A 25,219-nucleotide genomic window follows, 5' to 3' on the forward strand; every position below is an offset into this window, starting at 1 on the left:
CAGTTAGCAGGGATAACTGCTATAACTGTAGGTGGTGATATCAATGTTGCCCCTCATAAGAACCTTTTTAGATGGGGGTGTGAGTATATGGACCTAGATGATAATCCAGAGATAAGTTCTACTAGTGAGGCTGCTTGTCTTTGGAACAGAGTGAAACAGACTAATTCCAGATCAGCAAAGAAGTAAGACAAGGCTTGTAGTGGATTTAAGCCTAGCCTTTGTCTCAGTGCAAGCCCACATGAGGGGAAGAAAAATGCTGCATCATTCCTTCCATGTTTGATCCTTTAAAACTTAACTATTCCTTTGGTACTCGCTGCCACCATGCTTACTTTTAAAACAGAGTTTAATCCCTCCCTGGTGTGGGCAAAATTCCAGCAAACTCTCCTTCTCATTTACCAATAGAAAATTACAAAAGCACCCCTCAACATGCAGCCTACACGTGAAGAAAACACTTGACAGTGAGTTGCTGAGCAATTAACATTGAGGCATGTTGGCACCAAAGTAAAACCCCTTTTCCTGAGTTAAAAATCCTCCCAGAAGAAGGATCCTCTCAAAGAACAAAAAGAGAAAACGTTATTCAAAATACTACAGACTGCTTCAGACTGAGGCTTTCTCAGCTTTTAGTTACAGGTAACAGAAACATTCAGTAGTTGCAAGAATACTTCCAAGGAACACCCCAGCTGATATTTGGAGTGGCACACTTTAAAAATCATGGTTACTCAGTTGCAAGGATAATTCAAAAAGCACCTTTAAAGGTTACAGAGACTTTTGCAGTGCCCTGGATGGATAAGTGGGCACAGGTTCAGCATTCTTACGTTACAGATAAAACACAATGGAGAGATCTCACAAGGAGATCCACAAGGAGAGATCTCACTGGCTTTTCCTTTTGTCCTTCATCCCAGCTCTGACCCCAATTGCCCCCTTCGGCTGCTGCTGGGGTGACTTGTGCTGGCAATGGCTGCTGAGGCGCCTTTCCCTTTTGGGCGCCATTTTTCGCCACTTGCACCTTCACAGGTGTTCTGCCAGCTGCTGCTAGAGCCTTCGAGTTTCCCTAGTCCTGTAGCTTTGCACCCATGGGCGGAGGTTTTGAGAGGGGAAACGCTGCTGCCTGTCTTAGCCTCTCCATGTTGAGTGATGAGGCTCCCAAAGTCTCCCCATGTCCTCTCTCTGAGGCATGCTGGACTGCTCTGCTGCAACTTTCACAGCCCGAGGGTGGGAAAGTTGTGGTGGCCTTGTCGACATTCGGTCCGGGCGGCATTTTAGCAGCTGATACTGACACTTGTAGTGAAGGCGATCTGGGGGCTCAGAGAGCCGATGGGAAGCTGCTTTCCCCTTCGGCACCAGTATCACCTTACAAGCTCCTGCGTGCTACATGGAGGGAGGGATAAGAAACAGTAGAGAGGCGAGAGAAAAGATAGGGAAATCTGAGGGAGGGTTCTTGTTAATGAACAATAAAAAATAGAGAGAGGTACAGTAGAAACATGGACAACAATAAGGAAGGACAAAAAAGAAAAGGTGGGTTGAAGGTGCAGAAAATATGTCAATACTCAGAAAGATATAGGAGAAGATTTTGGAGCTGCCTGGAGCTATGCAGGACAGAAAGAACTGGGGCGGGGCTATCCCCCTGAGGCTCGAGTAAGCATGTATTTTTCATTAGCTAATCAAAATTGCCCTGCCTTGGAGAACGTGAGGGGAATAACCCATAGAGATGTCCTTGACCCCAACATCAGAGAAGCAGGGCTTGCCTACAGGCTTATTGCTATTAAGAAAAATGGGTCCCTCCCTGATCAGGGCTATCTGGAAGAAAACGAGACTTACACATTAGGTTCTTCTTCATTAGGAGGAGGTGGACTGCTCCTGAAATAGTCAACCTCTATTGTGAAAAAAGCAGATAATGCTGAACGGTTGGTGATGATGAGCTGACGTTTCACCACACTTTTCAATGCCACCTCAGAGCCAAAGTCTAGCTTTAGCTCTGGAGAATCCTCCTGATTCTGTTCCTCATCACTGCAGAGAAACAAACAATGGCAGATGCTAAAAGGTCTTCCTACTTCAGCAGCGAACAATTTCAGACAGACACAATGGTTTTCCATAACACTAGAAAACTAAGCAGGACTCTTTGCTGTATTTTAGCCCAGGGGTTTCAACTTCTACCTCAAAGTTTCGAGTCAAGTACCCCATATAAGCAGCCAAGAATTGTGATCACTTCCCCCAGAAGTAAATTTTGCCCATGTTGGTAGGAGATAAAATGCAAACTAGATGAATCTGCCCTGGAATCAGGCAAAAACAAAACAAACTCGCCAACCCAATAACTGTACACTGTGGCCACTATTCCCTCTAAGGCATTCGCACGTGCACACGCTCACAAGTTTTTGGATGTCTGCTCAATTCATTTTCGATCCTGCTCAGGTTGAATCAGGAAGGTCGCATTCTGAATGCATGTGTGCACTCACTGCTTTAACAAAACGCATTCCGCACAGAGATGAAAAAAAAATTAGAGGGACCACTGACTGTGGCTCCCTTCTTCCTCCATCCTCTGGAGCCACATGGCCAGGGCTTCACTGCATACCCCTATCCTGACCCCACCTCTACCTCCTCCTCTCCACATGACTGGCTGGTTATGCACACCGAGGGAGGAATGGGCTGAGCATGACTGACAGGCTCGTCAGCAGTGAGGGAAAAGCATAGCCAGCCAGTTATGTGGAGAGGAGGAGGGAGGGATGCTGCCTGATACTACCCTCTCCTTCAGGGGAGGGGGCCAATGGTGTAGCATGCAAGTCCGTCACAAAGGTGAGAAGGTTCTATGTACCCTGTGTACCCACTACAAGGCTGCAAAGCAGGAACATAGGAAGCTGCCTTATACCACATCAGACCATTGGTCCATCCAGCTCCAATGACTGGCAGTGGCTTCCCCAAGGTTAAAGGCAGGAGTCTCTCCCAGCCCTATCTGGGGATGCCAGGGAGGGAACTTGGATCTTCTCTGCAAGCATGCAGATTCTCTTCTCAGAGCAGCCCCATCCCCTAAGGGGAATATCTTACAGAACTCACTTGTAGTCTCCCATTGAAATGCAAACCAGGGCAGACCTTGCTTAGCAAAAGGGACAATATATGCTCGCTACCACAAGATCAGCTCTCCTCTTCCCCCAGGTTGAAAACTCCTGTTTTAGTCAATGCAATATGATCCCAAACAGTGCTCTGTTTCCTAAGGTGGCTGAACACACACAACCTGCATGGCTTTAGCGTGATCAGTGAGGCCATGACTATGTCTGCCATGAGAATGTCTTAGATGCTTACAAACAAATCACATGGGGTTTGATCCCCAGCCAATAGTTTAAATTGGGGCGGGGGGGGGGCGGGGCAAACAAGGCCAAGACACTGAGGGCAAAAGGGAAGGACAATGACTCTGAGAGCAGCAGCACCAAGACAGCAACCGGAGAAAGGAGGCATTTTTCAGCACTCATGAAAACAGAGCACAAAACCAAATAAAAAGTTTTGTCTCAGCCCAAGTTTGCACAAGCTCTGGTAATGATTAACTATTTACTTACTTTACCTGTCAGAGGGTATGTAGTATGTCACCTCCAGCCCCTTTACTTCCCCAGAAATAGCCAGAAAGAGAGGGTCTAGCATATCTTCAATGCTACAGCATAGCGTAAGCTCACTCAGCTTGTCCTAAGAGAAAAAGAATTAGCTTTCCTTGAAGAATACAGAAGGGAAAATGGCACCCATCAGCAGAACATAGCTGGCTGGCCATTCTTTTAGAAACTTAATTCCTGCCTCGTAGCAGAGACTCATGGGGTGGTGTAGGATTACCTGATCATAGGAACACAGGAGGCTGCTTTACGTATACCAAGCCAGACTCTTGGTCCCTCCAGCTCAGTATTGTCTACACCAGGGATTCTCAAACCTGGGTCCTCAGGTGCTATTGGACTTCAACTCCCATAATCCCCAGCCTCAGTGGCCTTTGCTTGAGGATTATGGGAGTTGAAGTCCAATAACACCTGAGGACCCAAGTTTGAGAATCACTGGTCTACACAGACTGGCAGCAGCTCTCCAAGGTTGCTGGCAGGATTCTCTCTCTGCCCTACTTGGAAACACCCGGGATTGAACCTGGGACCTTCTCCATGCAAAGCAGATGTTCTAACATTGACCTATGGCCCCATCCGTGCAAGGTGTGTGTGTGTGTGTGTGTGTGTGTGTAGGCAGAGTGAAAAGAGCAGGCAAGCTACTGGGGGCAGACTGAAGGAAGGACCTGCGAGAGAACCTGGAATGGAGCAGCCGAGGCAGAGAACTGTAGCACCTTAGGACACAGGGTTTGTCCTCTCGGATGTAATCTGTTGCTAACGTCTTAGAATGGTCTGTTATTGCCTATCCCTATCCAATGGTCAACCTGCACATTTGTGTCAATAAAGCAAATGCTACAAAGACACCACCAGTTTGCAGTGACTCTCCTTCCAAAGGAAGCCGGATTCCAGCTTCTCCCTGCTCAGGGAAGTGGTGCAACTGGAGGCAGTGTCACAATATCATAATTCATCAAGAAGACGCAGCCCACAGTGTCATGTTAGGGTCAACGGAGGGGAGGCAGACAAAATCACCTCAAATTATATACAAACTGGAATAAGATGAGATGCATGGAGGAAGTGATGAAGGGTAGTTTTCTAGAAAAACACACCCATACAACATCAAACCTGGAATTTGGAAGTACTTTTTCCACAAAACTGACAACACAGAAATCACAATGTTCTTCTGTACTGAGCAATGAGTATTTAACAAAACAAACAAACCCTGACCTTAGTATTGGTGGTTAGTTCCACAAAGAAGTCCTTCTCTTCGTTTGGACCCAAACTGCCATTTTCTGGAGAGATACTAAACACACAGGAAGAAGCCTGCCGTCCAAAGAGCTGTCAGACAAATAAGGAGCGCCAGCTGCCGATTAATGGTAATAAGTGAACTTGTTTAACTGAAACATTTGCCTGCTGACCAGAAACTCTGTAACGCAAGGCAGGCATTCTCTGGCTCTTGCATGTGTTACCAGGTCTCTCCTTTACCTCTCTGTCCAATCTTATGCCTCACAAGTGGCCAACCTGAGGCTCTCCAGCTGCTGTTGGACTACAACTCCCATCATTCCCAGCCACAATGTACTGCTCAAGTTACTATTATTGTTAAAGAATACAACAATGTTATGGGGAACATTGCCTGCCCCAATTCCTTTCTTTTTGGCAGAAGACGACAAAGGACCTCTCAGCCCCCTGCATGGTGGCCCATAGAGGTTCAGTGTCTTGGACAAATGTCTTTTTTACCCTGGAAATACCTTGGCGCCAACACCTCATAGTTACCACCACTGATTCTGTCCTCCTTTCTTCAGTTATTTCCCTGGTGGGTATTTCTTCCCAGCAGTTGATTATGCAATACAAAGCTATCACCCATGACAGTGAGTGAGCAAAGAACCACATGGCACAAGGTGTGTTGCACGGGGGATCACTTCCAGGTCAAGAGCTGAAAATGGCAGGCAGCTCCCAGGCCAAGGCTAAAGCCTGTTTTGGGGACCTCCCTGAGCTGCCTTACAAAACCACTGACCTTCCCCCATGTGAAGCGTGTTGGCAGGAGGGTCTGGTTAAAAAGCGTGACGGTGGCTGTTGAGGGAATTCCAAGCGAGAGATCAAATTCTAAGTGGCTTGAGAGGAGGCACACGTGGGGAGTCTGAACTTCCACGAAAACAGGAATGTGGCTGGAAACAGAAAGAGACGTGCACTGAGAGAAAGAGCCAGATGCCTGCCACCCTCTCCTGCTCCTAAGCCCTCTGTGAGATTTTGCCTCTGCCCACTTCTCCCAGGCTCCTCCTTCCTTCAGCCCTACATCTCCATTGCTTCCTCAGAGTCTTGCTTTTCAGCCAGCTGCTAGCTCCCAATACTTCTGCCTCCCTCCTTCCCTCCCTCCCCACCTACCAACAGCCTCTGCTTCCTTGAGCCCCATTCCCCCAAAGCCCCCTTTCCTCAGCTCTCTCCTCCCCCTTCTCTCTTTCTCCTCAGCCTCCTCCACCTACCCTTCCCTCAGGTTCACTGCTGACTCTGCTCTCCTTTACAGCCACCTTATCCCTGGACTTCTTGCCCTGGGCTTTCTGACCGCCCCACAGGACTATTTGCCATTGCTTTTGTCCTTTAAAGCCTGAAACACCGTAGGCCCTGATTATCTCAGGGAAAGTCTCCTCCATATGAGCAGGAAAGCCTGCTGCAGACTGCTTCTAATGGAGAGGCCAGGCTGGCCTCTACAAGGAGCACGGCCTTCTCTGTGGCAGCCCAATCCTAGAGCTCTCTTCCAAAAGAGATTCATTTAGCCTCCTCCCTGCTGTCTTTTGGGAGTGGCTGGAGACGTTCCTTTTTCTGAAGGCCTTTATTATTATTATTATTATTGTTATTGTTATTGTTATTGTTATTAGGGCTGCTTGCTTCTGCTTTGTTTTATTTCTTTGACAAAGTTGCTGCTGTTTTTATTTGGATTGCTTTATCATTCATTCTGTTTGTTTTACTGCTTTTTCTGTTCATATTGTTTTAAATCTGCACGCTATAAAATGGTTATAAAAACCAGTATTAACATATTTCAAATAAATACAAATTAAATAGCTTTCTAGTTGTCAGCCTGTGCATATAGATCCTTCTACTACTACTGCCAGTACCAAGGCTAGCGTGAACACACTCTGTCCAAGTAACAGATAACTTACCACAGTCTTCAACCCTTCATCCCTATGTTATCTGATCAGTCTCAAGAGTCCACAAAGCACACAAGCAAGCAACCAATATAAAAGCATCATTGCTATACAGGTTTCTGTTCCGTTTCATTTCCTCACCTTCCATCTCCATTTTCCACTTCCATCTCTAACACTGTCTGTATACGTTGACAGACATTTGACCAAAATGAAACTGACACACTGCATTTTTCAAGAGGACCCAATTCTCCATTAGATGGTTGAATTGTGAATGGAGAAGTCTGCAGAGAGAAGACTGAAAGTCAATGTAGTTCAATGAACAAGAGTCCACATTCAGCTGCTTGGAACATAGGAAGCTGCCGTCTACCAAGTCAGACCTTTGGTCAATCTAGCTCAGTATTGTCTACTAGGGATGTGCACAAAAACGGCTTGGCCTGTTGGGTTCAAATTCAAACCAGCTTCGAACCAAGGTGGGTAGATTTGGTTTTGTTCGTACTCCCCCTCCCAGTTCGGTTCAAATTTGAACCGGTTCTAAAAGATTCTACATAGGGTATAATGGGGACTCAAACCTGCCCATTATTCCCTGTGCAGAGCACCTAGGGGCACAAAACTGGGGTGGGTGGTAGCCTACCACCCACCAAACCCCAAAGCAATCAGACACTCCTGTGATTTTTAATGATATTTTGAAGATTTTTCCAATTCTTGCATTCCTCCCATAGGGAATAATGGGGATTTGAGGCAGCCCCATCCCCCCCCCTTTGCAGGTGGGGTTTATGGGTCTCCCCACCTATAATATTTTAGTTTCTGGACTCTTAACAGTCCGTCTCTATCAGAGTAGATTCTCCGGTGTGTGTGTGTGTGTGTGTGTGTGTGTGTGTGTGTGTGTGTGTATGAAAAGTTCATAAGGATTCATAGAGAGAACTCATACAGCAATCAAGAATCCAATTTCTGTTTGGCCTTGCTGCTGTATGAGTTCTCTCAATGAATCCCTATGACCTTTTCATACATATATATACAAACCAGAGAATCTACTCTGATAGAGATAGACTGTTAAGAGTCCAAAAACTAAAATATTCCTGGGGAGAAACCCATAGCCCACACCGACTTGGGGCTGCCTGGGGGGAGTTGGGGCACAACCTACCGTACCCCCAAACCCACTTTGGGTTGCCCAGGCACCCTCCCAAAGGAGAGAATGGACCAGCTGGGCTGCCTCAAATCCCCATTGTCCCCTATGGGAGAAATGCAAAAAGTGGAAAAATCTTTTTTTTAAAAAAATCACCTAAAATCATAGGAGTGCCCAATTGTTTTGGGGTTCAGATGGCAGTTGTCATCCAAGAGTGCCTACACCCCCCCAGTTTTGTGCCCCTAGCAGGCCACAGCACCAACATGCAGTGACACTACTAAAAAGATACCAAGCTGAAAACCCCCAAACCCCTGCAGAGACACAGACCTGCTGCTGTGCCCCCACAACTGCAAAACCAAGGGAACCAAACCAAACACCACAGACAACAGCCACAAACAAACAAGACCTAGCAACAAGACGGCGCAAGGCAGTAAAACCAACCCGGCACGCAAACTACAAAGAGGGGCAAGGCAAATAACACAGCATCACATTGAAAGAGAACTTAAAGTAACGCATGCACCTTGTTTTTCTGCTCTTCTCTTCGTGCATGCGTTTTGCCTGTGAGGGAAAGTGCCTCAGAGTGGCAGGTCCACCACATCTTTGCCGGAGGCCACACAAGGCCCCAGGCACATGGTGGCACCAGACCACACAGTCATCATCGGCGTGCATGTGTGGTTGCTTGGTGTGTGCGTGTGTGTGCTACCTAGACTCTGAAGAGGGGAAAGAGAGGGGGACTCTGAAAAAATTAAAGGGAAAGGAAAGTCCGGCTCAGAAGCTGGTCAGTGGAGGCCACACACGACGTGCTGTGGCAGCAGACCGCTTACTCATCATGGCGGGTGCATGCGTGTCTGGTGTGTGTCCATGCGTGCGTGTCAGAACTAAACTGGAGAGGGAAAAGAGCGAGGGGGGGCTAAATAAACCCACTTAACAAATACATATATACACAAGTATATACAAATCCATCTATTCGGCAGCTATACAGTATTATTTACACACACACACTATCTACTTAAACCAAAGCTTCCAAAAACACTATCTACACAAAGGAAAGAAACCTCTACTACTACTGACACCCACCCAAGTCCAACAGAAACCTCCACGCATGCACACACTCACACACGCATGCACACAACATATTTACAAATATACAGTTTTACAGTCTCTGGCCTTACTTCTGCCACCACACACACACTCAACTATATACAACACAACACATTCAAAAATGTACTTGCTTACAAAGCTACATTTTTACAAATCGACATTTTCACAGATGCACATTTTACAGTCCCCGGCCTACCACTGCTTTCCCGCTGCCCACAAGTCACCTGTGTACACATTCAAAAATTTACATGCTTACACATCTACATTGTTACAAATATACTCAGTGCCACACTGGCACAACCACCTAGTGTCTGTGTGTGCGCCCACAGCCCCCGAGCGCTGTGGTCAGGTGGAAGCAGGGGCTACACTTCAGCATTGGGTTACGCCAGTGGGGGGGTGTATCCAGTTGCCAAGTCACAGCATTAGTGGGCACACTGCAACATGGCACAGCTGAAGGAGGAGGTGGGGTAGGGATGAGCGGAAGCTGTTGGGCAGGCGACTGGCACCATGGTTCAACCATGGGCCAATCACTCGCCCAGTGCAACGTCCAGCTCGGGATAGCCCAGCAGGGGGAAGTTGACCTTGAGGAAGACCAACTGCTCGACCAAGCCAGGGTCCAACCAGGACCGAGCAGGTGTTACATCGCCAGCACATGAAAACACCGGCTCGCTCTGGACACTGGTGGGCGGGCAGGAGAGGAAGCACATAGCAACCACCACCAGGTCTGGCCAGACTTGGCAGTGGGTTGCCCAGAATTGCGTGTGGTCCATCTCAGGGTCTTCCTCCACAGGCTCCTCCAAGTACTGGGTAATGCATTGCACTGCACTGGTGGGCTTGGTCTTGGTGGGCTGAGCCTCCCACAAACCAGGCAAGGCACCAAGGCACATCCGCTTAAACTACTGGGCTGATTTAGCGGGAGGGACTGCCTGTTGTGTTGGCACCTCTGCCTGGGATGCCGCACCGCCAGACTGGGAAGAAAAAGGGGTGGGAGCTGGAGGGCCACTCACACTGCTGCTGGGTGTAGGTTGCGCACGTTCGGGGGCGCTCCATCACCACCCTCCTGGTCTCTGCCAATCCTAATGACCTCCTCTTCCCTAACTATCAACCAGGAAGTCCCTCCACCTGGGCAAGTCATCCGCACAAACGACATTACCCTTGATGGTCGGGTCACAGAGACAAGCCAGGACGTACTCCTCCCTGTCACCCAACTCATCGACCAGCCTGCCGACAACCCTGCCCTCAGCATTCCAGCCAGAGCACGCCTCTCTGGTGTGGTCAGCGAAGTCTGGCGTTCGCCCATCAGCTTCTCCAGGAGGAGAGCTGTGGGCAGGGCCTGGCTCAGAGGAGTGGTGTCACCACACAAGCTCTTGATGGCAAACAGGAAGGGCTCGAGTGCCAACACCATCTCGGACATAAGCTTCCACTCCACATTGGATAGGTCGCACACGCCCAAGGCCTTGTTCCTTGCCAGGCTGTTGAGGGCCACCTCCTGCTCCAGCAGACACTGGAACAAGAGGAAGATGGAGTTCCACCAGGTATCTCTATCCATAAGGATGAGATGGTGAGGAAGTCCATGGACATGCTACCACTCGTGAAACAGGTGTCTGGATTTCTCACTCCTGTGGAAGTGGGCTGCAATCTTGCGGGACTTCTCCACAAGCGCAGCCATGGCAGCAACAGCACCTACCATGGGGTGGCCCTGTGGACACCTTCGCCTCCTTGAGGACAAGGGTGTCCCTGACAGCCAGGTGGAGCATGTGTGCCATGCAGCGGATGTTCACACACTCCAACACTGACTCTACCACTGCCATTACATTGGAGCCAGTGTCTGTCACAATGAAGCCCTGGATGAGGTGTGGCAACCCGCCTATCCACTCCTCATTTTGGCAGCCAACTACAGCTGCCACCTCTTCCAAGGTCTCCATGTGTAAGACGGCCCACCTCTGCCGAAATGTGGTGTGGGACGCACTGGAGCCAGAGGCAGCACCGGAGGTCCCCTCTCTCTCCGGACCCCACCAGTCAGGGCCAGGAAAGCAGCGTGCATTCCACTCACACTGTCCCACAAATCAGTGGTGAAATGCACGGTAGTGCTAGCCAGTGCTGCATGCAGCATGGCTGACACAGGCTCCCTGTACTGCCTGTACAGAGAGGGGATCATATTCTGGCTGAATGTGGTCCTTGAGGGGATGGTATAGTCAGGCTCTAGCGCCTGGAGTAGCCGGGCCAGCGGAAGCCAGTGTTCTTGACCAACTGAAACGGTTGGTTATCAGTGGCCATCATCTCCCAGCAGGTGAGGAGATGTGGGTTCACGTGACTGGGGCACTTCTTACCCGACAACTGCATCCAGTGCTTGACTGGCAACGTGCCCTTCATGGAAGCCTTCGCAAGGCCTGTGTCAGCGCTAGTTGCAGGCACACTAGCTGCACTAGCACTGCCAGCAGAGTCAAGGAGATCCGGGTGACACTGCCGCATGTAGGTCGTGCCCAGATGCTTAGCATCCTTGCCCCAACTGATCTGTGCCCTGCAGTGGACACAGTGAGCAGCAGTTGGGGCATCTTGAAGGATCTCAAATGTCCACCAAACATCACTGCTCTGGGTAGCCTCTGACATCCTGGACGCCGTCTTGCGCCTTTTGGGTGACAGCGGACCCAGGGGGGCTGCTGGTGCTTGCCCACCGCCGTCACCCACCCCCCTTCCACCCTGTGCGGAAAAAGAAGGGTCCAATTTCATTGGAGGAGGGGGCAACCCCTCCACCTCAACAGCAGTTCCTTCCCTCTCAAAGCCAAACTGGGAGGACCCAGAACCGGACTCTCCACGACCTGGGCATCATCGGGGGCCCCCCACGAAGTGGCAAGAGGAGCGTTGGAGGGGCCACAAGAGGGAGGGAAAATCTGGCTGCACTGCAAGCTGTCAAGCCCCTGCCCTCCACCCCTGCCATGGAAGAAGCTTGCCTGGCAGGAGAGCCCCCCGCACCGCCAGGCTCTGCACAGGGCGCCAGCACCAGCAGAGTAACTGATGGACCCGCCATTGGTCCAGGACCTGGCTCAGCAGTAGCAGGCTCCTATCTCCAGATAGGAGAGCCTTCACACCACCGCCTCACCTGGGCCAAATAATTTGCTGATGGGGACCTGTGGAATCCCATGCTATTGTCCTCTCTGCCTCGCCCCTATTGGCCTCCCTCACCAGCTTGGGGACCCCTCCCACCTCTGCCTGCCACCTTGCTGCAAGCTTTGCTCACCACACAGTGCTCAGACATTCCCAAAGGCTTAAAAAAAATAAAAATAGAAAATAATGTAAAAAAAATTGAGGGGTTTTTTTTTTTAAAAACCTATTTGGGGTGGGGGAACCTACCCACAACAATACAGTACAATAAAATACACAATGGGGGGCAACTAAGGGGGAACCTGTAAAAACAAGAAACAACCTGTGAAAACAAGCAACAACCTGTAACGAAAAAACATGGAATATAAACCTCCCCATACCCAAACAAGAAAGGAGGCCCTATTTAAGGAAAACTAAAGGGGACAACAAAAAAAGCACTTACCACCACGTTGTCCTAGAGATCTTCTGCCCTGCACACTGGTCAGGAGAAAAAAGATGGATTCCAGACCAGTGGCAGGCTGGCACAGTGGGTGGGCATGAACAGCCGGGGCAGTGGGAGGGCAGAATGAACAGCTTTCCAGCTGATCACCCACCCAAACAAACAAATTAAACTAAACACTAAATAAATGAATATATAAGCTGGTGGGGGGAAAAGGGCTGTGGGGATGGGGAAGAGGTGAGGAGGAAAGAAAGAGGAGGAAAGAGGAGGAAGGGGGGAGGTGCTACTGTACTCTGGAGCAGGCAGTGTGCTAAGCACAGCAAGAAAAGGGTTAAAGAAAAGCACCTGCTCCAGAGAAAACAAGGAACCCCCCACAAGAAAGAATTAAAACAACAACAACATCTGACAGAAGCAGCAGCTGAGCTGAGGACTCAGATCTCTACTCAAAGTTTATTTTAAAAGCATCAGCCACCACAAAAGCAAGAAAGATGGGGTGACAGTGGGTACTGGGGGTTAGAGAAATGGGCCAGAGAGAGGCCTCAGGCCAAAGGGCCTGGGGCCCCCCGGTCCAGAGCAGGAGAGGGAAGAGAGAGACACTAACTCACTCACTGTGGGTGGCGGGGGGGGGGGGGGAGAGACCAGCAGCAGAACAAGGCAGAAGGCAACACGCACACAGCAGGTCTGCAAGGCCGACTCTCACCAGCAAAGCAGCCAGAAGCTCTCAGCTCAAGCCAAGGAAGACTGTAGCAAGAGTGATTTTGCTAGGTGGCTTTCCTTTAAATAGGATTTGAAACTCCCTCCTTTTGGAGGCTCCACCTTTGGCAGTAGGGTGCCAGTTCTCAAAGACTGGCACCACTGTAGATCCAACCAGAGAGCCAGATTCATCTGGACAATCAGGGAAGCATGAGCTCAGCAAATGAAATCAAGAAACACAAGTCACACAAAATGGAGGATAGGACCTAAAATGGAGTCTAGAACCTTCGAACCGGTTTGAACCGAACCTGGTTCGATTAGTTTGAACTCGGACTGGCATTGCCAATGCAATGCCCTGTTTGGTCCGAGTTCGAACTGAACCGCATCAAGTTTGAACCTTTTTCCACATCCCTATTGTCTACACTGACTAGCAGTGGCTTCTCCAAGGTTTCAGGCAGGAGTCTTTCCCACCCTACCTGGAGATACTGCCAGTAATTGAACCTGGGACCTTGTGCATGCAAGCAGATGCAATCCCACTGAACTAGAGCCCCATCCCCCTAATGCTCAGCTACAGATTATCTGGATGTCTTTGGTCAAGGAACTGTGGGTGGAGTCTTTGGGTTGTGACTTGGCCCCCCTATCAAACAGATGATTGGATCTGAGAAAGTAAGTAAGATGACGAGGCTGGCAGAGCAACTTACCTCTTCATTCCTTTCAGCTAAGCAAGCAGGACTTTCCTGCATTTTCCATTTTCCTGTCAGCTGGCTTAGGTTTGCAATCTCAAAAGTGCAAAGCACTTTTCTCCCCAGTTTAATCAGGCCCAAATCAAGTGATGGTGTGTCAATAGAAAGAACAGGCCCCTGGAAGGAAACATGCAGCCAGTGATCACCCAAAGTACTCAGTGGAAAACATCCAATAGATTAGAAGATGGTGCATGCTGACATTTAGTCAACACCATACTTGGAGGTCTCTTCCAAGGTGCAGCCAGGTAAAACAAAATACAACAAGAATTAGGAGAGGGGCTATATCTTTACTGTAGAGCACATGCTGGTGGTTCTAGGCTCAGCCCCCAGCATCCCAGTTAAAAGAATCTCAACCTCCAGGGCTGGGAAAAACCACTGCGAGGAAGTGGACTCTGGAACATTCCCACAAAGAAGCAGTCTAAATCAGTTTCAGAAATACCTCCAACCAACCAGATTTATTTATTTGAAGATTTCTACCCTGCATTCTACCCTCAAAAGGGCCCCCAAGGTGGCTTACAAACTCAATTAACACACAATGATAGAAAAACAGAAGCTGTGAAAACTATTGCAATTAAAACCAACAAAAACCTGAAACCTAAAATATGTTATGGCCCTGGGCCTCCAAATGCATGCCTTATGGCCTCCCATGCAAAAGGGCATGAAGATATTGCTGCTCCCTTGGCATGCCATAGGTCTCCAAGCATGCCCAGAGTGGAATGAAGAATACATTCTGGATGCTGCAATCCACTCTGGAGTTTTGGCAGGGTGGGGTGGGTTCATTCTTCATTCTGCCAACCTGTATTCCGAACTAAACTGAATGGCTGCTTCAGGTGATATTTGGATGACTGACCCACATGATTAAATAGGGGAACACACCGAGAGTGCGCATATCCTGGAGTCTTTCCTGGATGTCCTCCTGCTCCTCCTCCTGGTGCATTCCTTTATGATGTGGCGAGACGGTCTGCCTTAACTGCTGCTCTAGCTAGTACTTGGGCTGTACTTAGAGCTGCAGTTCAAACGAACCATCCCTCTACACAATAAAGGAACATGTTGGGAGGACGGCAGGATATATGGGAAGATGTCAAAATATGCATGCTCTCAGATCATCCCCCTTTTCAATCACATGGGCTGGTTTGGGGTGGAGGAATAGCATCCGAACGCAGCTCAGTGGTGCTGTTTGTCCTGTGTACAAATGGTCTCGTCAAGTATGAGACATCTTCAAAGGTATACAGATCCCCACCTTAAAATCAGCTTCCACATGCAGTACCACGGGCTCTGCCGAGTGAACAATCGTACACAACATGTCATGAGTGGAATGTCCAGGTTTCCCTCCAGTAATAATGAACTCAAAGGTATGGTGTTCATTCGCCCCTAGGGAAGAAAAATAAGTTACTACTATTAGGGGGAAGGAGAGGAAGATGCTTTTCTTTAAAAGCCTATTTGACTTTTCCATGCCCAATAACATCATCCCAAACATATGCTGACATCGTCAGATCTACCTTTTTTGGTATAATGTCAGCCAGGAATTAATTCAAGGTGTACATGTCAGATGCAAAAGAAGGAAACCTTACTTATCTTTCCTGTAGGAGGCACTACTTCAATAATGTCACAATTGCTGATTCTCTCCCAAACAAACTTGACTGATGATTTGCTGTTGTTATACATCTGAAAATTCAGGGGAGAAAGGAACAATCCATGCGATTATATATAACAAATCCCCATTTGCTGTGGACTGATGCAATTAAGGACAAGAGTTTGAAGTCGATCATAAAACCATAGACTAGGGAGGAACTTCAAATTGCACGATCATTTTAAATAACTTATATTGCTTTTTTCAGTGTATATGTTATCCCTTTTATCTACTGTGGTTCAGTGGATGAGAACTCTGGGACCTTCTGCAAGCAATGCAGGTGCCCTACCACTGAGTCTCTGCTTTGCATGCAGAAGGTCCCAGTTCAATCCCTGGCAGCATCTCCAGGTAGGGTTGGCAAAGACTCCTGCCCGAAACCTTGGAGAGCTGCTGCCTCTTCAGTATAGACAATATTGAGCTGTCACTCCCCTGCAACTAGTACTCAGAGGCATCCTGCCTTTCAGGCTGGAGGTGACCTATAGCCCTCCAACTAGTAGCCATTGATAGACCTCTCCTCCGTGAAGTTATCCAAAGCCCTCTTAAAGCCATCCAAGTTGGTGGCTGTCACCACACCTTGTGGCAGAGAATTCCACAAGTTGATTACGTGTTGTGTGAAAAAGTTTTTCGGTTTGTTGGTCCTAAATTTCCTGGCAATCAATTTCATAGGATGAGCCCTGGTTGTAGTGTTATGCAAGAGGGAGAAGAATGTCTATTGACTTACACCATGCAAGATTCATAGACTCGGTATAAGGCAGCTTCCTACACACTGGGTAGAGCAAGATGTTCAGTACATATCAGGCTGATTTTATACCAACTGCACTGGATGCCCATTCACTTCTGAGTTCAATTGAACGTGCTAGTTTTGAGAAGCTACACACTTTGGGGCCAGGCTGCTCTCATCCAAAGCTGCCCGAGCCCTTTGATCAGAGCTGAGGCCCAACTCAATCGTCCACCTCTAACTAGGATGTGTTGGGTAAGCAGCAGATACAAGGCACTCCATCTCTGGATCCCTGTTTGCCTGTCTGAAGTTGGTTGCTGAAACGATTCTTCATTTTGCAAGGCTTTGTAGTTCTGCTGTTCTTTTTAATTAAGTATGTGGTTTTTATGCTACTTGGTGTTTTGTTTTAACTGGCTGATGTGATGTGCAGTCCTAAAGGCCATGGTGGGATTTGTGGGCTGCAGACCCAGAAGCAGCAACACCTCTGTAGAGAACTGGCAGCGGCACCAGCAGCATCACCGCAGTTAGCCCCGTTGCTGCGAATGGGAAAACCTGCAGTGACGCTGCTAGTGCCACTGCCGGTTCTCTAGCAGTGGCATCAGGATAAGTCCTACCATCACTGTTAGGATTGCACATCATGTCAGCCATTAATTACATTCCTTCATTTATTCAATTTATATACCACCCTTCCAAAAATGGCTCAGGGCAGTTTACATCAAAATAAAAACAAAACTATTAAAATCAAAACTATTAAAATAGCATTAAACTGTTAAAACATTTAAACAGTTAAAAACCCTGGAGACCCAGGCCAAACAATTACAGCATTTTAAAAACAATTTACAACAAATTAAAAACCCTGGAAGGCCGGGCCAAACAGATAGGTTTTAAGGGCGATCCTGAAGGCCAGCAATGAATCCAGATTACGGATTTCTGCTGGGAGTGCATTCCACAACCCCAGGGCAGCTACAGAGAAGGCCTGCCTCTGAGTCGCCACCAGACAAACCGGCGGTAACAGGAGACAGACCTTCTCAGATGACCTTAACATGCAGTGGGGATCATGCAGAAGAAGGCACTCTTTAAGATAACTTGGACATAAGCCATTTAGGGCTTTAAAGGTAATAACCAGCACTTTGTATTTTGCCCGGAAACATATCGACAGCCAGTGCAACTGTTTCAAAACAGTAACTGTTTCAAAACTGTTTCAAACATAATTTGTATTATGTTTCCTTGTCAAAGTGTACACAGGGCATCTAGACACAAAATATAAGAAAAAGGGCAGGACAGAGTCTGTTATGAAGTGATCTCCCTGAGTATGAGGACTAGAAACTGGGTTTTCAGGACATATAAGAAATAGATTCCATACTTGTGGTGCAGGAAACCCACAAATCTACAGAAGATATATGGCAGAGGCAGAAGCAAACACACCTGAAATGTTCTCCTAATGTTTATACCAATGTAATTTTCTCCAGGGATGAAAATGGCATATGGTTCTAAAATGAGCTGAAATGGTTCTGTTTGTCCTTTGAGGTCTATTTCCAGGGCAATCACATCCTCTGCTTGGCTTTCGTCACTATCATATTGCGTCAATTTTTTAAAACTACAAGAAGAACAAGATTAGAATTACATTATGGAGCTGACACTCCAATATGGGTCTTGTATTTAGACCCTTCCAGTTTCCCATTGACCTGCAGGGACACCCCCCCCTCCCAATACAGTATACCCTATCACAGGGGTTCTCAGCTCTTTTAAAGTTTTGTGCCAACCCCATAGACTGTGGCATTGCAGGGAAGTTTTGTGCTAACCCCATGCTGATTTCTATGAGTCTAAATAGCAGACGATTAATATTTTGAAGAATCTAAATAGCAAGAACAGTAAAAACAGCACAACTTTGCACAGTGTCTATGGACAACCCTATCCCAATTCCTTCTGCACTAGTAGGTACCTCTTTTGTTTGGTGGTGGTACCTTCCTCCCACCCCCACCTATCCCAGACACACAAATACCCATGGCTTGTCTATGGTGCTAAATGTGCTGTGGGAGATCCTACCACCTGGACACAGCCTAACTCTCTAGAATCAACATAGCAACAAATACACCAACAACAAAGGCATAACTTGGATGCATTTTTATACACAAATCACATAGTTCTCCACTTACCTAGGCAGTTCTGGGATGTCCTCTAGCACAATCTGAAGCACACTATGATACTCCTTCAGCTGTAAAAAGAAAAAGAAATACAAGGACAAACTACATTTTTAATGTAATATGCAATGTGTCCATAGTCCTGGTTAGGATTTTTCCCCTCCCAAGCTCCTTTTCTCCCGAGTAAAACGCTATGGAAAAAGCTGATGAAAGCCCTATTCACATAACATGTTCAGCACTCATATAAATGTACAGTGTGCACAAGTTCAGATCTGTATACAGCTGCAGTTACTCACATGCATGTGAGGGGCCTGTACCCAGGTTCACTTTAAAAATGAATACAGGTAGTCATTCACAGCCACCTAATGGCTCAGCGGGGAGGTAACTTGCCTAGGGAGCAAGAGTCTGCCGGTTCAAATACCCGCTGGTATGTTTCCCAGACTATGGGAATCACTTATATTGGGCAGCAGCGATATAGGAAGATGCTGAAAGGCATCATCTCATAATGTACAGGAGATGGCAATGGTAACCCGCCCCCCCACATTCTACCAAAGAAAACCATATGGCTCTGTGGTTGCCAGGAGTCGATACTGACTCGACAGCACAACTTTACTTTTACTTTACAGTCATTCACATAAAAAACATACAACATAACGTCTGAATAGGGCTAATGCTATACAGATACAAATATGGCTATACAAAGATGGCCTCAGTTTATACCAAGCTTGCCAACTTGTGACCCAACAAGTCAAACTCACCCATTACCCATCTACAATGACCCACTGGTAATTCGATAAACCTCCTGTTTTTGCTGCCTGCCTGGGAACAGCAAAAACAGAGAGGTGCCGGGAAGCTGCCAGGCAGAATTACATGGCTGGAGAGCTGTGTTTGGCTCAATGGGTCACAAATTATGCAAGCCTAGTCCAGTGTTCCCTCTAAGAGAGATTTCCAGAGGTTGTTGACTACAAGCCCCAGAATCCCTGAGCAAAAGCCATTGCGGTGGGGGATTCTGGGAGTTGTAGTTAACAACATTTGGGAATCTCTCTTAGAGGGAACACTGGCCTGGTCTATACCAGTCAACAAAGCACATACGTAACATGAGAGCAAGTCCTATATTTTTTGTAAAGCATCACCATGAGCCCTCTGTGGGAAAGTGAGCAACAAATGTTGCAAACGAGCTCATTCAAATAAACTCTGTTTTGGCTCCAGAAAGCTACACAGCATAGAAAGCACAGAACAAATAACTTCTAAAAAGCAAAAGGCTAGGGGATGCACTCAGTCAAGAACAATTAAGGCTGCACCTCTTTTGGAAGGTAACTGAGAGTGAATGAGTGATCAGCATGGGGATGCAGAACCCCCATAGCAGGAGTGATCGAGAAAGCAGAGTCCTTCTCCATGATGTACTTGATCTTCCCAAGGTCTACTTTTCCTTCCAGTGTTAATGACTGTAGATTAGGCTTCATTATTTGCCAGAAAAAAGGAAGCTCCACATGGCTGGAAGAAAGAGAAAAATAAGGAGCCAAGAGAGACATTGAGCTATGCAATTTCAATTCCGGTGAAATGGAATGTCAGAGGAACATCAGGTCTGGCCCCAAGGTCAGCTCACCAATGAGGCAAGGTGAGGCAACAACCTCAGGCAGTGCCTGTGGGCCTCTTGCCCTGCCCCTCACTGTCTGAGAGCACGGCTTCACCTGCCTACGGCTGCCAGCCACTCTCCGGCACCTCATTACCTCTCCACCCTTCCGCATATTACGGTTCTGTCTTACCTTCTAGGCAAGCCATGCAAGGACAACTAGGGTGGACTCCCTCCCCAGCTGCCACCGATCTGCACTTTAAAACCCTAACATAGTCAGCCTAGAAGGCAAGGTAGAGTCACAAGATGGGGGAAGACTTAGGTAGGGATAGCTCAGCCTCGCCTTCACTGCTGGCTCGCCTGTGCGGGCTGCTTTTCTTCATCTCACAACTCGGCTTTACTATCAAGGCTGGCCGAGTTGGGGTTTTAAAGAAACCCCGTGTGGACTGCCTAGAAGGTAAAGCAGAGCCACAGGATGGGGAAAAGCAATCTGCTGAACTAAAAAAAAAAAGTTCCCCACTCTTTGCATGCAGTACGAGTACCCTACTTACGTAATATTTCTTAGAACCAACGTTTTCTCTGCCATGGAATAAGGATTCAGAGACTCAAAGCGTACAAGATGCTGCGCTGTGACATCTGTAAGCTCCCCGGGGATAGGGCTGCTTTCTCCACCAGTGACAGATAAAAGCTTCAGACCTATAAGCTGCCCAAGCCCTAGAAACAAAAGAACACACATTTCTGTTTACTAAGCAAACACACATGACTGAGTCCAGGGATTTAAATGGGACTACCCAAATGTACCAGGGTAAACACAAGAAGTTGCATTATACCAAATCCGACCACTAGCCCAATTCTAACTGACAGCAGCTATCCTAGGTGGCCAGAAAGGTTCTTCCCAGACCTGCCACCTGAGGACTTTTTAAATGCAATCCCTGCCCAAGTTCCCTGATGGGGCCATACCGAGGTGGACTGTTGCCCAGGAAGGGAATTCAAGCCAGTCTTCTGAGGCCCTCAGAGGCCTTACTCAAATTCAGGACAGCAGAGACATCCTCCCATATTGTTGGCACTCGGGGGGACTGCCCTGCAAAGGACAATCCGCTCATCTAACAGTAATGAATTGCTACAGACCAATTTGCTTTCTTGGACCCAGAGAGTTCATATAAAATGAGAAAGGTGACCTCATACCATGTGTGTGCCACTCTCCGCAAATTGAAGGATGGGCAGGATAAAAACATAACTGAGAAAAAATAATGACTATATTCCAATTAGGGATGTGCGCGGAATGACATTTGTATTCTGTTCCAAGCTCAGAACGGAATGCAAATGCCTGGAACAACTGGCCAAGCTGGTTGTTCCAACAGTTCTGAGTGCAATGGCAATCAGAAAGCCCGGAACGTTCCGACTCGAAACGTTCCAACTCGGAACGAGGTTGTTCCGTTCTGAGCTTGGAACAGGCCTCTCATTTGAAGGGCGTTCTTTTCCGAGTTCAGAACACTCCAAATGGCCATTTGGAGACAGAACGTTACAAGCTCAGAATGTTCTGCACATCCTAATTTCCAAGAAAAAAATGGAGCATTAGCTCTGGGGTGATACTCTGGAAGAACGCAGAATATAGACATAAGAACGGAGGCTGACATACTGTGCAGTGTTCCATGCATGCTGCAGTGTAATGTTTGCGCAGTTGCACAAGAGTCAAAATTGCAAAGAGTTGTGCGACAGCATGACCATCAAAAATAATGGCTGTACTGTTGTGCAACTGTGTTTGTGCATTTTGTGTGCATGTGCAACAGCGCTGTTGGGCAACTGTACAAACGTTATGTTGCAACACATACATAACATAGCGCAGTATTTCAACCAGTGACACTGTTCCTGGGAAACCACAGAACATCTTACGTGAAGCTGCCCTTTAGTTAAGACACAGACAGTTAGTGGTTAGAGTGCTGGACTTGGATTGGAGAGACCCGAGTTCAAATCCCCATTCAGCCATGAAACTCAGTGGGTGACTCTGGGCCAGTCACTTATCTCACGGCCTCACCTACCTCACAGGGTTGTTGTGAGGATAAACATAACCATGTACAATCACAAATAAAACAAACAAACAAAATATATGGTGAGTCTTGCTTGCCTGATGTCCTGAGCAGAGGCCCATGGAGTGCTCTGTGCGTATGCTACTGCCTCTGCCCCTCATTGATTAAAAAGAAACAGACTGATGATCTTTTGCCCAGGGTTACCCAAAATTCTGAAATAAAACTTGTTTTAACTTGAAACTCACAAAGAGGTCCGTAACAAACCTGTCACAGTAATATCGTTGATCTGGCAATTGTCACAAGCAATGGTATACACCACTGACAGGTCTTCAGCAAAAATGGGAGCAAACACTACCTGAAAGGAAGGTTTCTATATCATGAAAACAGCAATATTCTCAGGACTCATCTACATTAAAATATTTATATCAATAAGTATTATGGTTTCGCCCAAAGAATCTAAGGAATCCAAGGCTTATCTACAACACACATTTGCTTGTCATCTCCCCTATTCTTGAAGTTTAAATTTTAAGTTCCTGGGTTTGTTTCAGTTTTTTGTTACTCTATATTGTATACTCTATACAGCAATATTATACTATACATTGAAATTGAGAATTAATAAAATAAAATAAAACTAACAACAACAATAATTAATAAAATAACAACTAGCTGGGCCGGGCACAAAGCATCTGCGCCTCTAGTTTGCCAGCCTGCTGCCCAGCCCGCCACCTTCTTCTTCTTTGCCTGCCCAGAGACGCTGCCTTCTCCCCCCGCCCACCCACCCAGAGCTGCCTCCTTCTCCCCGCCACAGCTGACTTCTCCCTCTTCCCCGCCCGCCCCATCTTCTTCTTTTCCGCCACTCGCCCCTGCCGTTTTCTGGCTGCCCACCTGCTGGCTGGCCATCCAACTGCCAAACATGGCCGCCCACCTGCTGCGACCCCCCGCCCGCCCGCAGTTTTCTTCAGCCAGCCAGTGGGCCGGCCACCACATTCTTCCTCTTGCCTGTCCCCGTCACTATCAGCAGCTGCTCGCAAACTCTCACGAGAGCTGCCACACATGGGATTAGCAACAGGTACATCTAAGAGAAGTATATATATATAAAGATGATGATGATGATGATGATGATGATGATGATGATGATGATGATAACAATAACAATATATGAGTGCAAAGGAGCGTGCTGCTTACAGATCTGCTTCCTCTTTTGAAATAATGGCAGTATCCTGGCAAGTGTGCATTAGAGCTCTCATGGCTGGCAGATGACAGCTGTCACATTTTAAGCATGGTGCAAGTGATCTGAAGGCATCTTTGCTTCCAAACTACAGATATATATTTTTTGTCCCGGGACAACGTTCTGCAGGTTTTCAGCAGTTCAGGTTAAACAAGGGAGAAAATGACTGCCAGGGGAGCCTAATGCCTGTGACATTACCAACACGCCTCTCCTCCCCTAACCCCCAGATCAATTCTACAACGGATTTTATAATATTTGTGATTGTTCTGTAAAGTGAAGAATGAACACATCTTTGTATAAATGCATAGCGGCCTCCTTATTCTTAAAAAGCCTGCTTTAGACACTAGGGGAGAACCAAGCCTCAGGGATGATCAGGATGCAAAATGCTGGTCTATAGAATATATACTATGGTGAGGACAAATGTAATATAATACTAGGATTCACAGCCTGTTCTTCAGCCAGGCTGTGAGCCAAGGATCCTCTCAGCTCAACATAGGAACATAGGAAGCTGCCATATACCGAGTCAGACCATTGGTCTATCTAGCTCAGTATTGTCTGCACAGACTGGCAGAGGCTTCTCCAAGGTTGCAGGCAGGAATCTCTCTCAGCCCTATCTTGGAGAAGCCAGGGAGGGAACTTGAAACCTTATCCTCTTCCCAGAGTGGCTCCATCCCCTGAGGGGAATATCTTACAGAGCTTACACTTCTAGTCTCCCTTTCATATGCAACCAGGGTGGACCCTGCTTAGCTAAGGGAACAAGTCATGCTTGCTACTACAAGACCAGCTCCATAACTGGGAAAGATGGACATGCATATCAGAAGAACACACCAGCTGGCAGTCTTGATCTCACCCCACCACAGCTCATCTGCTACCTCCTCCAGCTAGAGAAATACCCCACAGCAGGGTATCCGAGCTGGAAGGAGGTTGTTCTCTCTCCTTCCTTAACTGGACACCCTGAGCAAAGGGAGATCTCCCATTCTCTCCTGTCCCACCAGGAAGCAGAACGAAGGGGGAGAAGGTGTCAATGCGGTTCTGATCCTCTGACCACGCAGGGCTCCAAAGGAAGAGGAGAAAGCCACACAACATGTTGTAGGTCACCTTATTAACTTGCCGTTACTTGAGGAAGGGGAGATGGCAGCAGCGGCACCAGGCATGACAACTGGCAAGCGCAAGATTGGTGGATGAGCCAGGGTTCAATTGCTGGTATGTACATCTGTCTTTTATTATTTCTATTTATTTATTTTGCATATTCCTATACTGCCCAACATACACATCTCCGGATGGTTTATGTAATATGTACCACAATTTAACACACAACCAAATAAAAGTTATAACTTTAAAATAATTTACAACCATGTAAAAGATTAACAGTATAAACTCTCCCCCCATTATTAAAGGCCTGATTAAAGAGGTTCATCTCAAGTGTTTCTTAAAAGCAACCAGAGATGAGGAGGCTCTAATTCTATTAGGGAGCATGTTCCAAAGTCCTGGGGCAGCCCTAAAGGCGGCTCGATTTTGGGTTGCTACCAAACGAGCTGGTGGCAAATGAATTGGTGGCATATTTCAAATGAAAAGACAGTGCTGAATCCTGCCTTATACTTTCTAAAATGGTGTTCCTATTTTGCATGCATGCTTGAAGCATGACCAAGAGAACCAACAACTGACCTCAATTGATGCTGACTGGCCCGGAGCGAGCTCAAAAACAGCGGGTCGGATCCCAAATGGCTCTTGCTCCACAAAACCAAAAGTGGCAACAGCCTTCACATAAGAAAAGAGAACAAATCGCTGTAAGACTGCAGATTCTGACATTCAAAATCGATGGGACTGAGGGAGGAAAGGGGGAGACTTCCTCACTTACCCGAAAGTGAAGTGGTGGCCACATTTTCTTTGGCATGATGCAAAACTTCCCAACACTGGACCCTTCATTTTTGCATGGAAATTCTGTAAATTTTATTCCACCTACAAGGCAGGCTCCACAATCTAAAACGCGAGGCACTGAAA

At 47.4% G+C, this 25,219-nt stretch overlaps 1 protein-coding gene and 1 non-coding gene across 4 annotated transcripts in view; one reads left to right on the forward strand and one right to left on the reverse strand.

The window, feature by feature from the left end:
* Positions 1-25,219, reverse strand: part of DLEC1 (DLEC1 cilia and flagella associated protein) — an 82,811-nt gene that overhangs the window by 35,151 nt on the left and 22,441 nt on the right. For all 3 annotated transcript variants that reach the window (XR_008309617.1, XM_053260283.1, XM_053260282.1), the window contains exons 10-24: positions 25,077-25,213; positions 24,884-24,976; positions 22,255-22,345; positions 20,515-20,677; positions 19,692-19,884; positions 18,406-18,464; positions 17,675-17,846; positions 15,473-15,566; positions 15,142-15,272; positions 13,860-14,018; positions 6,842-6,981; positions 5,575-5,725; positions 4,788-4,898; positions 3,551-3,669; positions 1,819-2,007 (exon numbers count right to left, since the gene is read on the reverse strand). Coding sequence is in view for 2 of the 3 variants with exons in the window: in XM_053260283.1 (XP_053116258.1) it covers positions 1,819-2,007; positions 3,551-3,669; positions 4,788-4,898; positions 5,575-5,725; positions 6,842-6,981; positions 13,860-14,018; positions 15,142-15,272; positions 15,473-15,566; positions 17,675-17,846; positions 18,406-18,464; positions 19,692-19,884; positions 20,515-20,677; positions 22,255-22,345; positions 24,884-24,976; positions 25,077-25,213 (2,002 nt within the window). In the remaining variant the exon portion in view is untranslated. The remainder of the gene's footprint in view (positions 1-1,818; positions 2,008-3,550; positions 3,670-4,787; positions 4,899-5,574; positions 5,726-6,841; positions 6,982-13,859; positions 14,019-15,141; positions 15,273-15,472; positions 15,567-17,674; positions 17,847-18,405; positions 18,465-19,691; positions 19,885-20,514; positions 20,678-22,254; positions 22,346-24,883; positions 24,977-25,076; positions 25,214-25,219) is intronic.
* LOC128332204 (small nucleolar RNA snR34) lies at positions 17,369-17,514 on the forward strand. Its single transcript, XR_008310620.1, has one exon. It is a non-coding gene; the product is annotated as a small nucleolar RNA snR34 (small nucleolar RNA).

This window comes from Hemicordylus capensis, chromosome 6 (genome assembly GCF_027244095.1).
Source record: "Hemicordylus capensis ecotype Gifberg chromosome 6, rHemCap1.1.pri, whole genome shotgun sequence".
In the NCBI taxonomy this organism is placed as follows: domain Eukaryota; kingdom Metazoa; phylum Chordata; class Lepidosauria; order Squamata; family Cordylidae; genus Hemicordylus; species Hemicordylus capensis.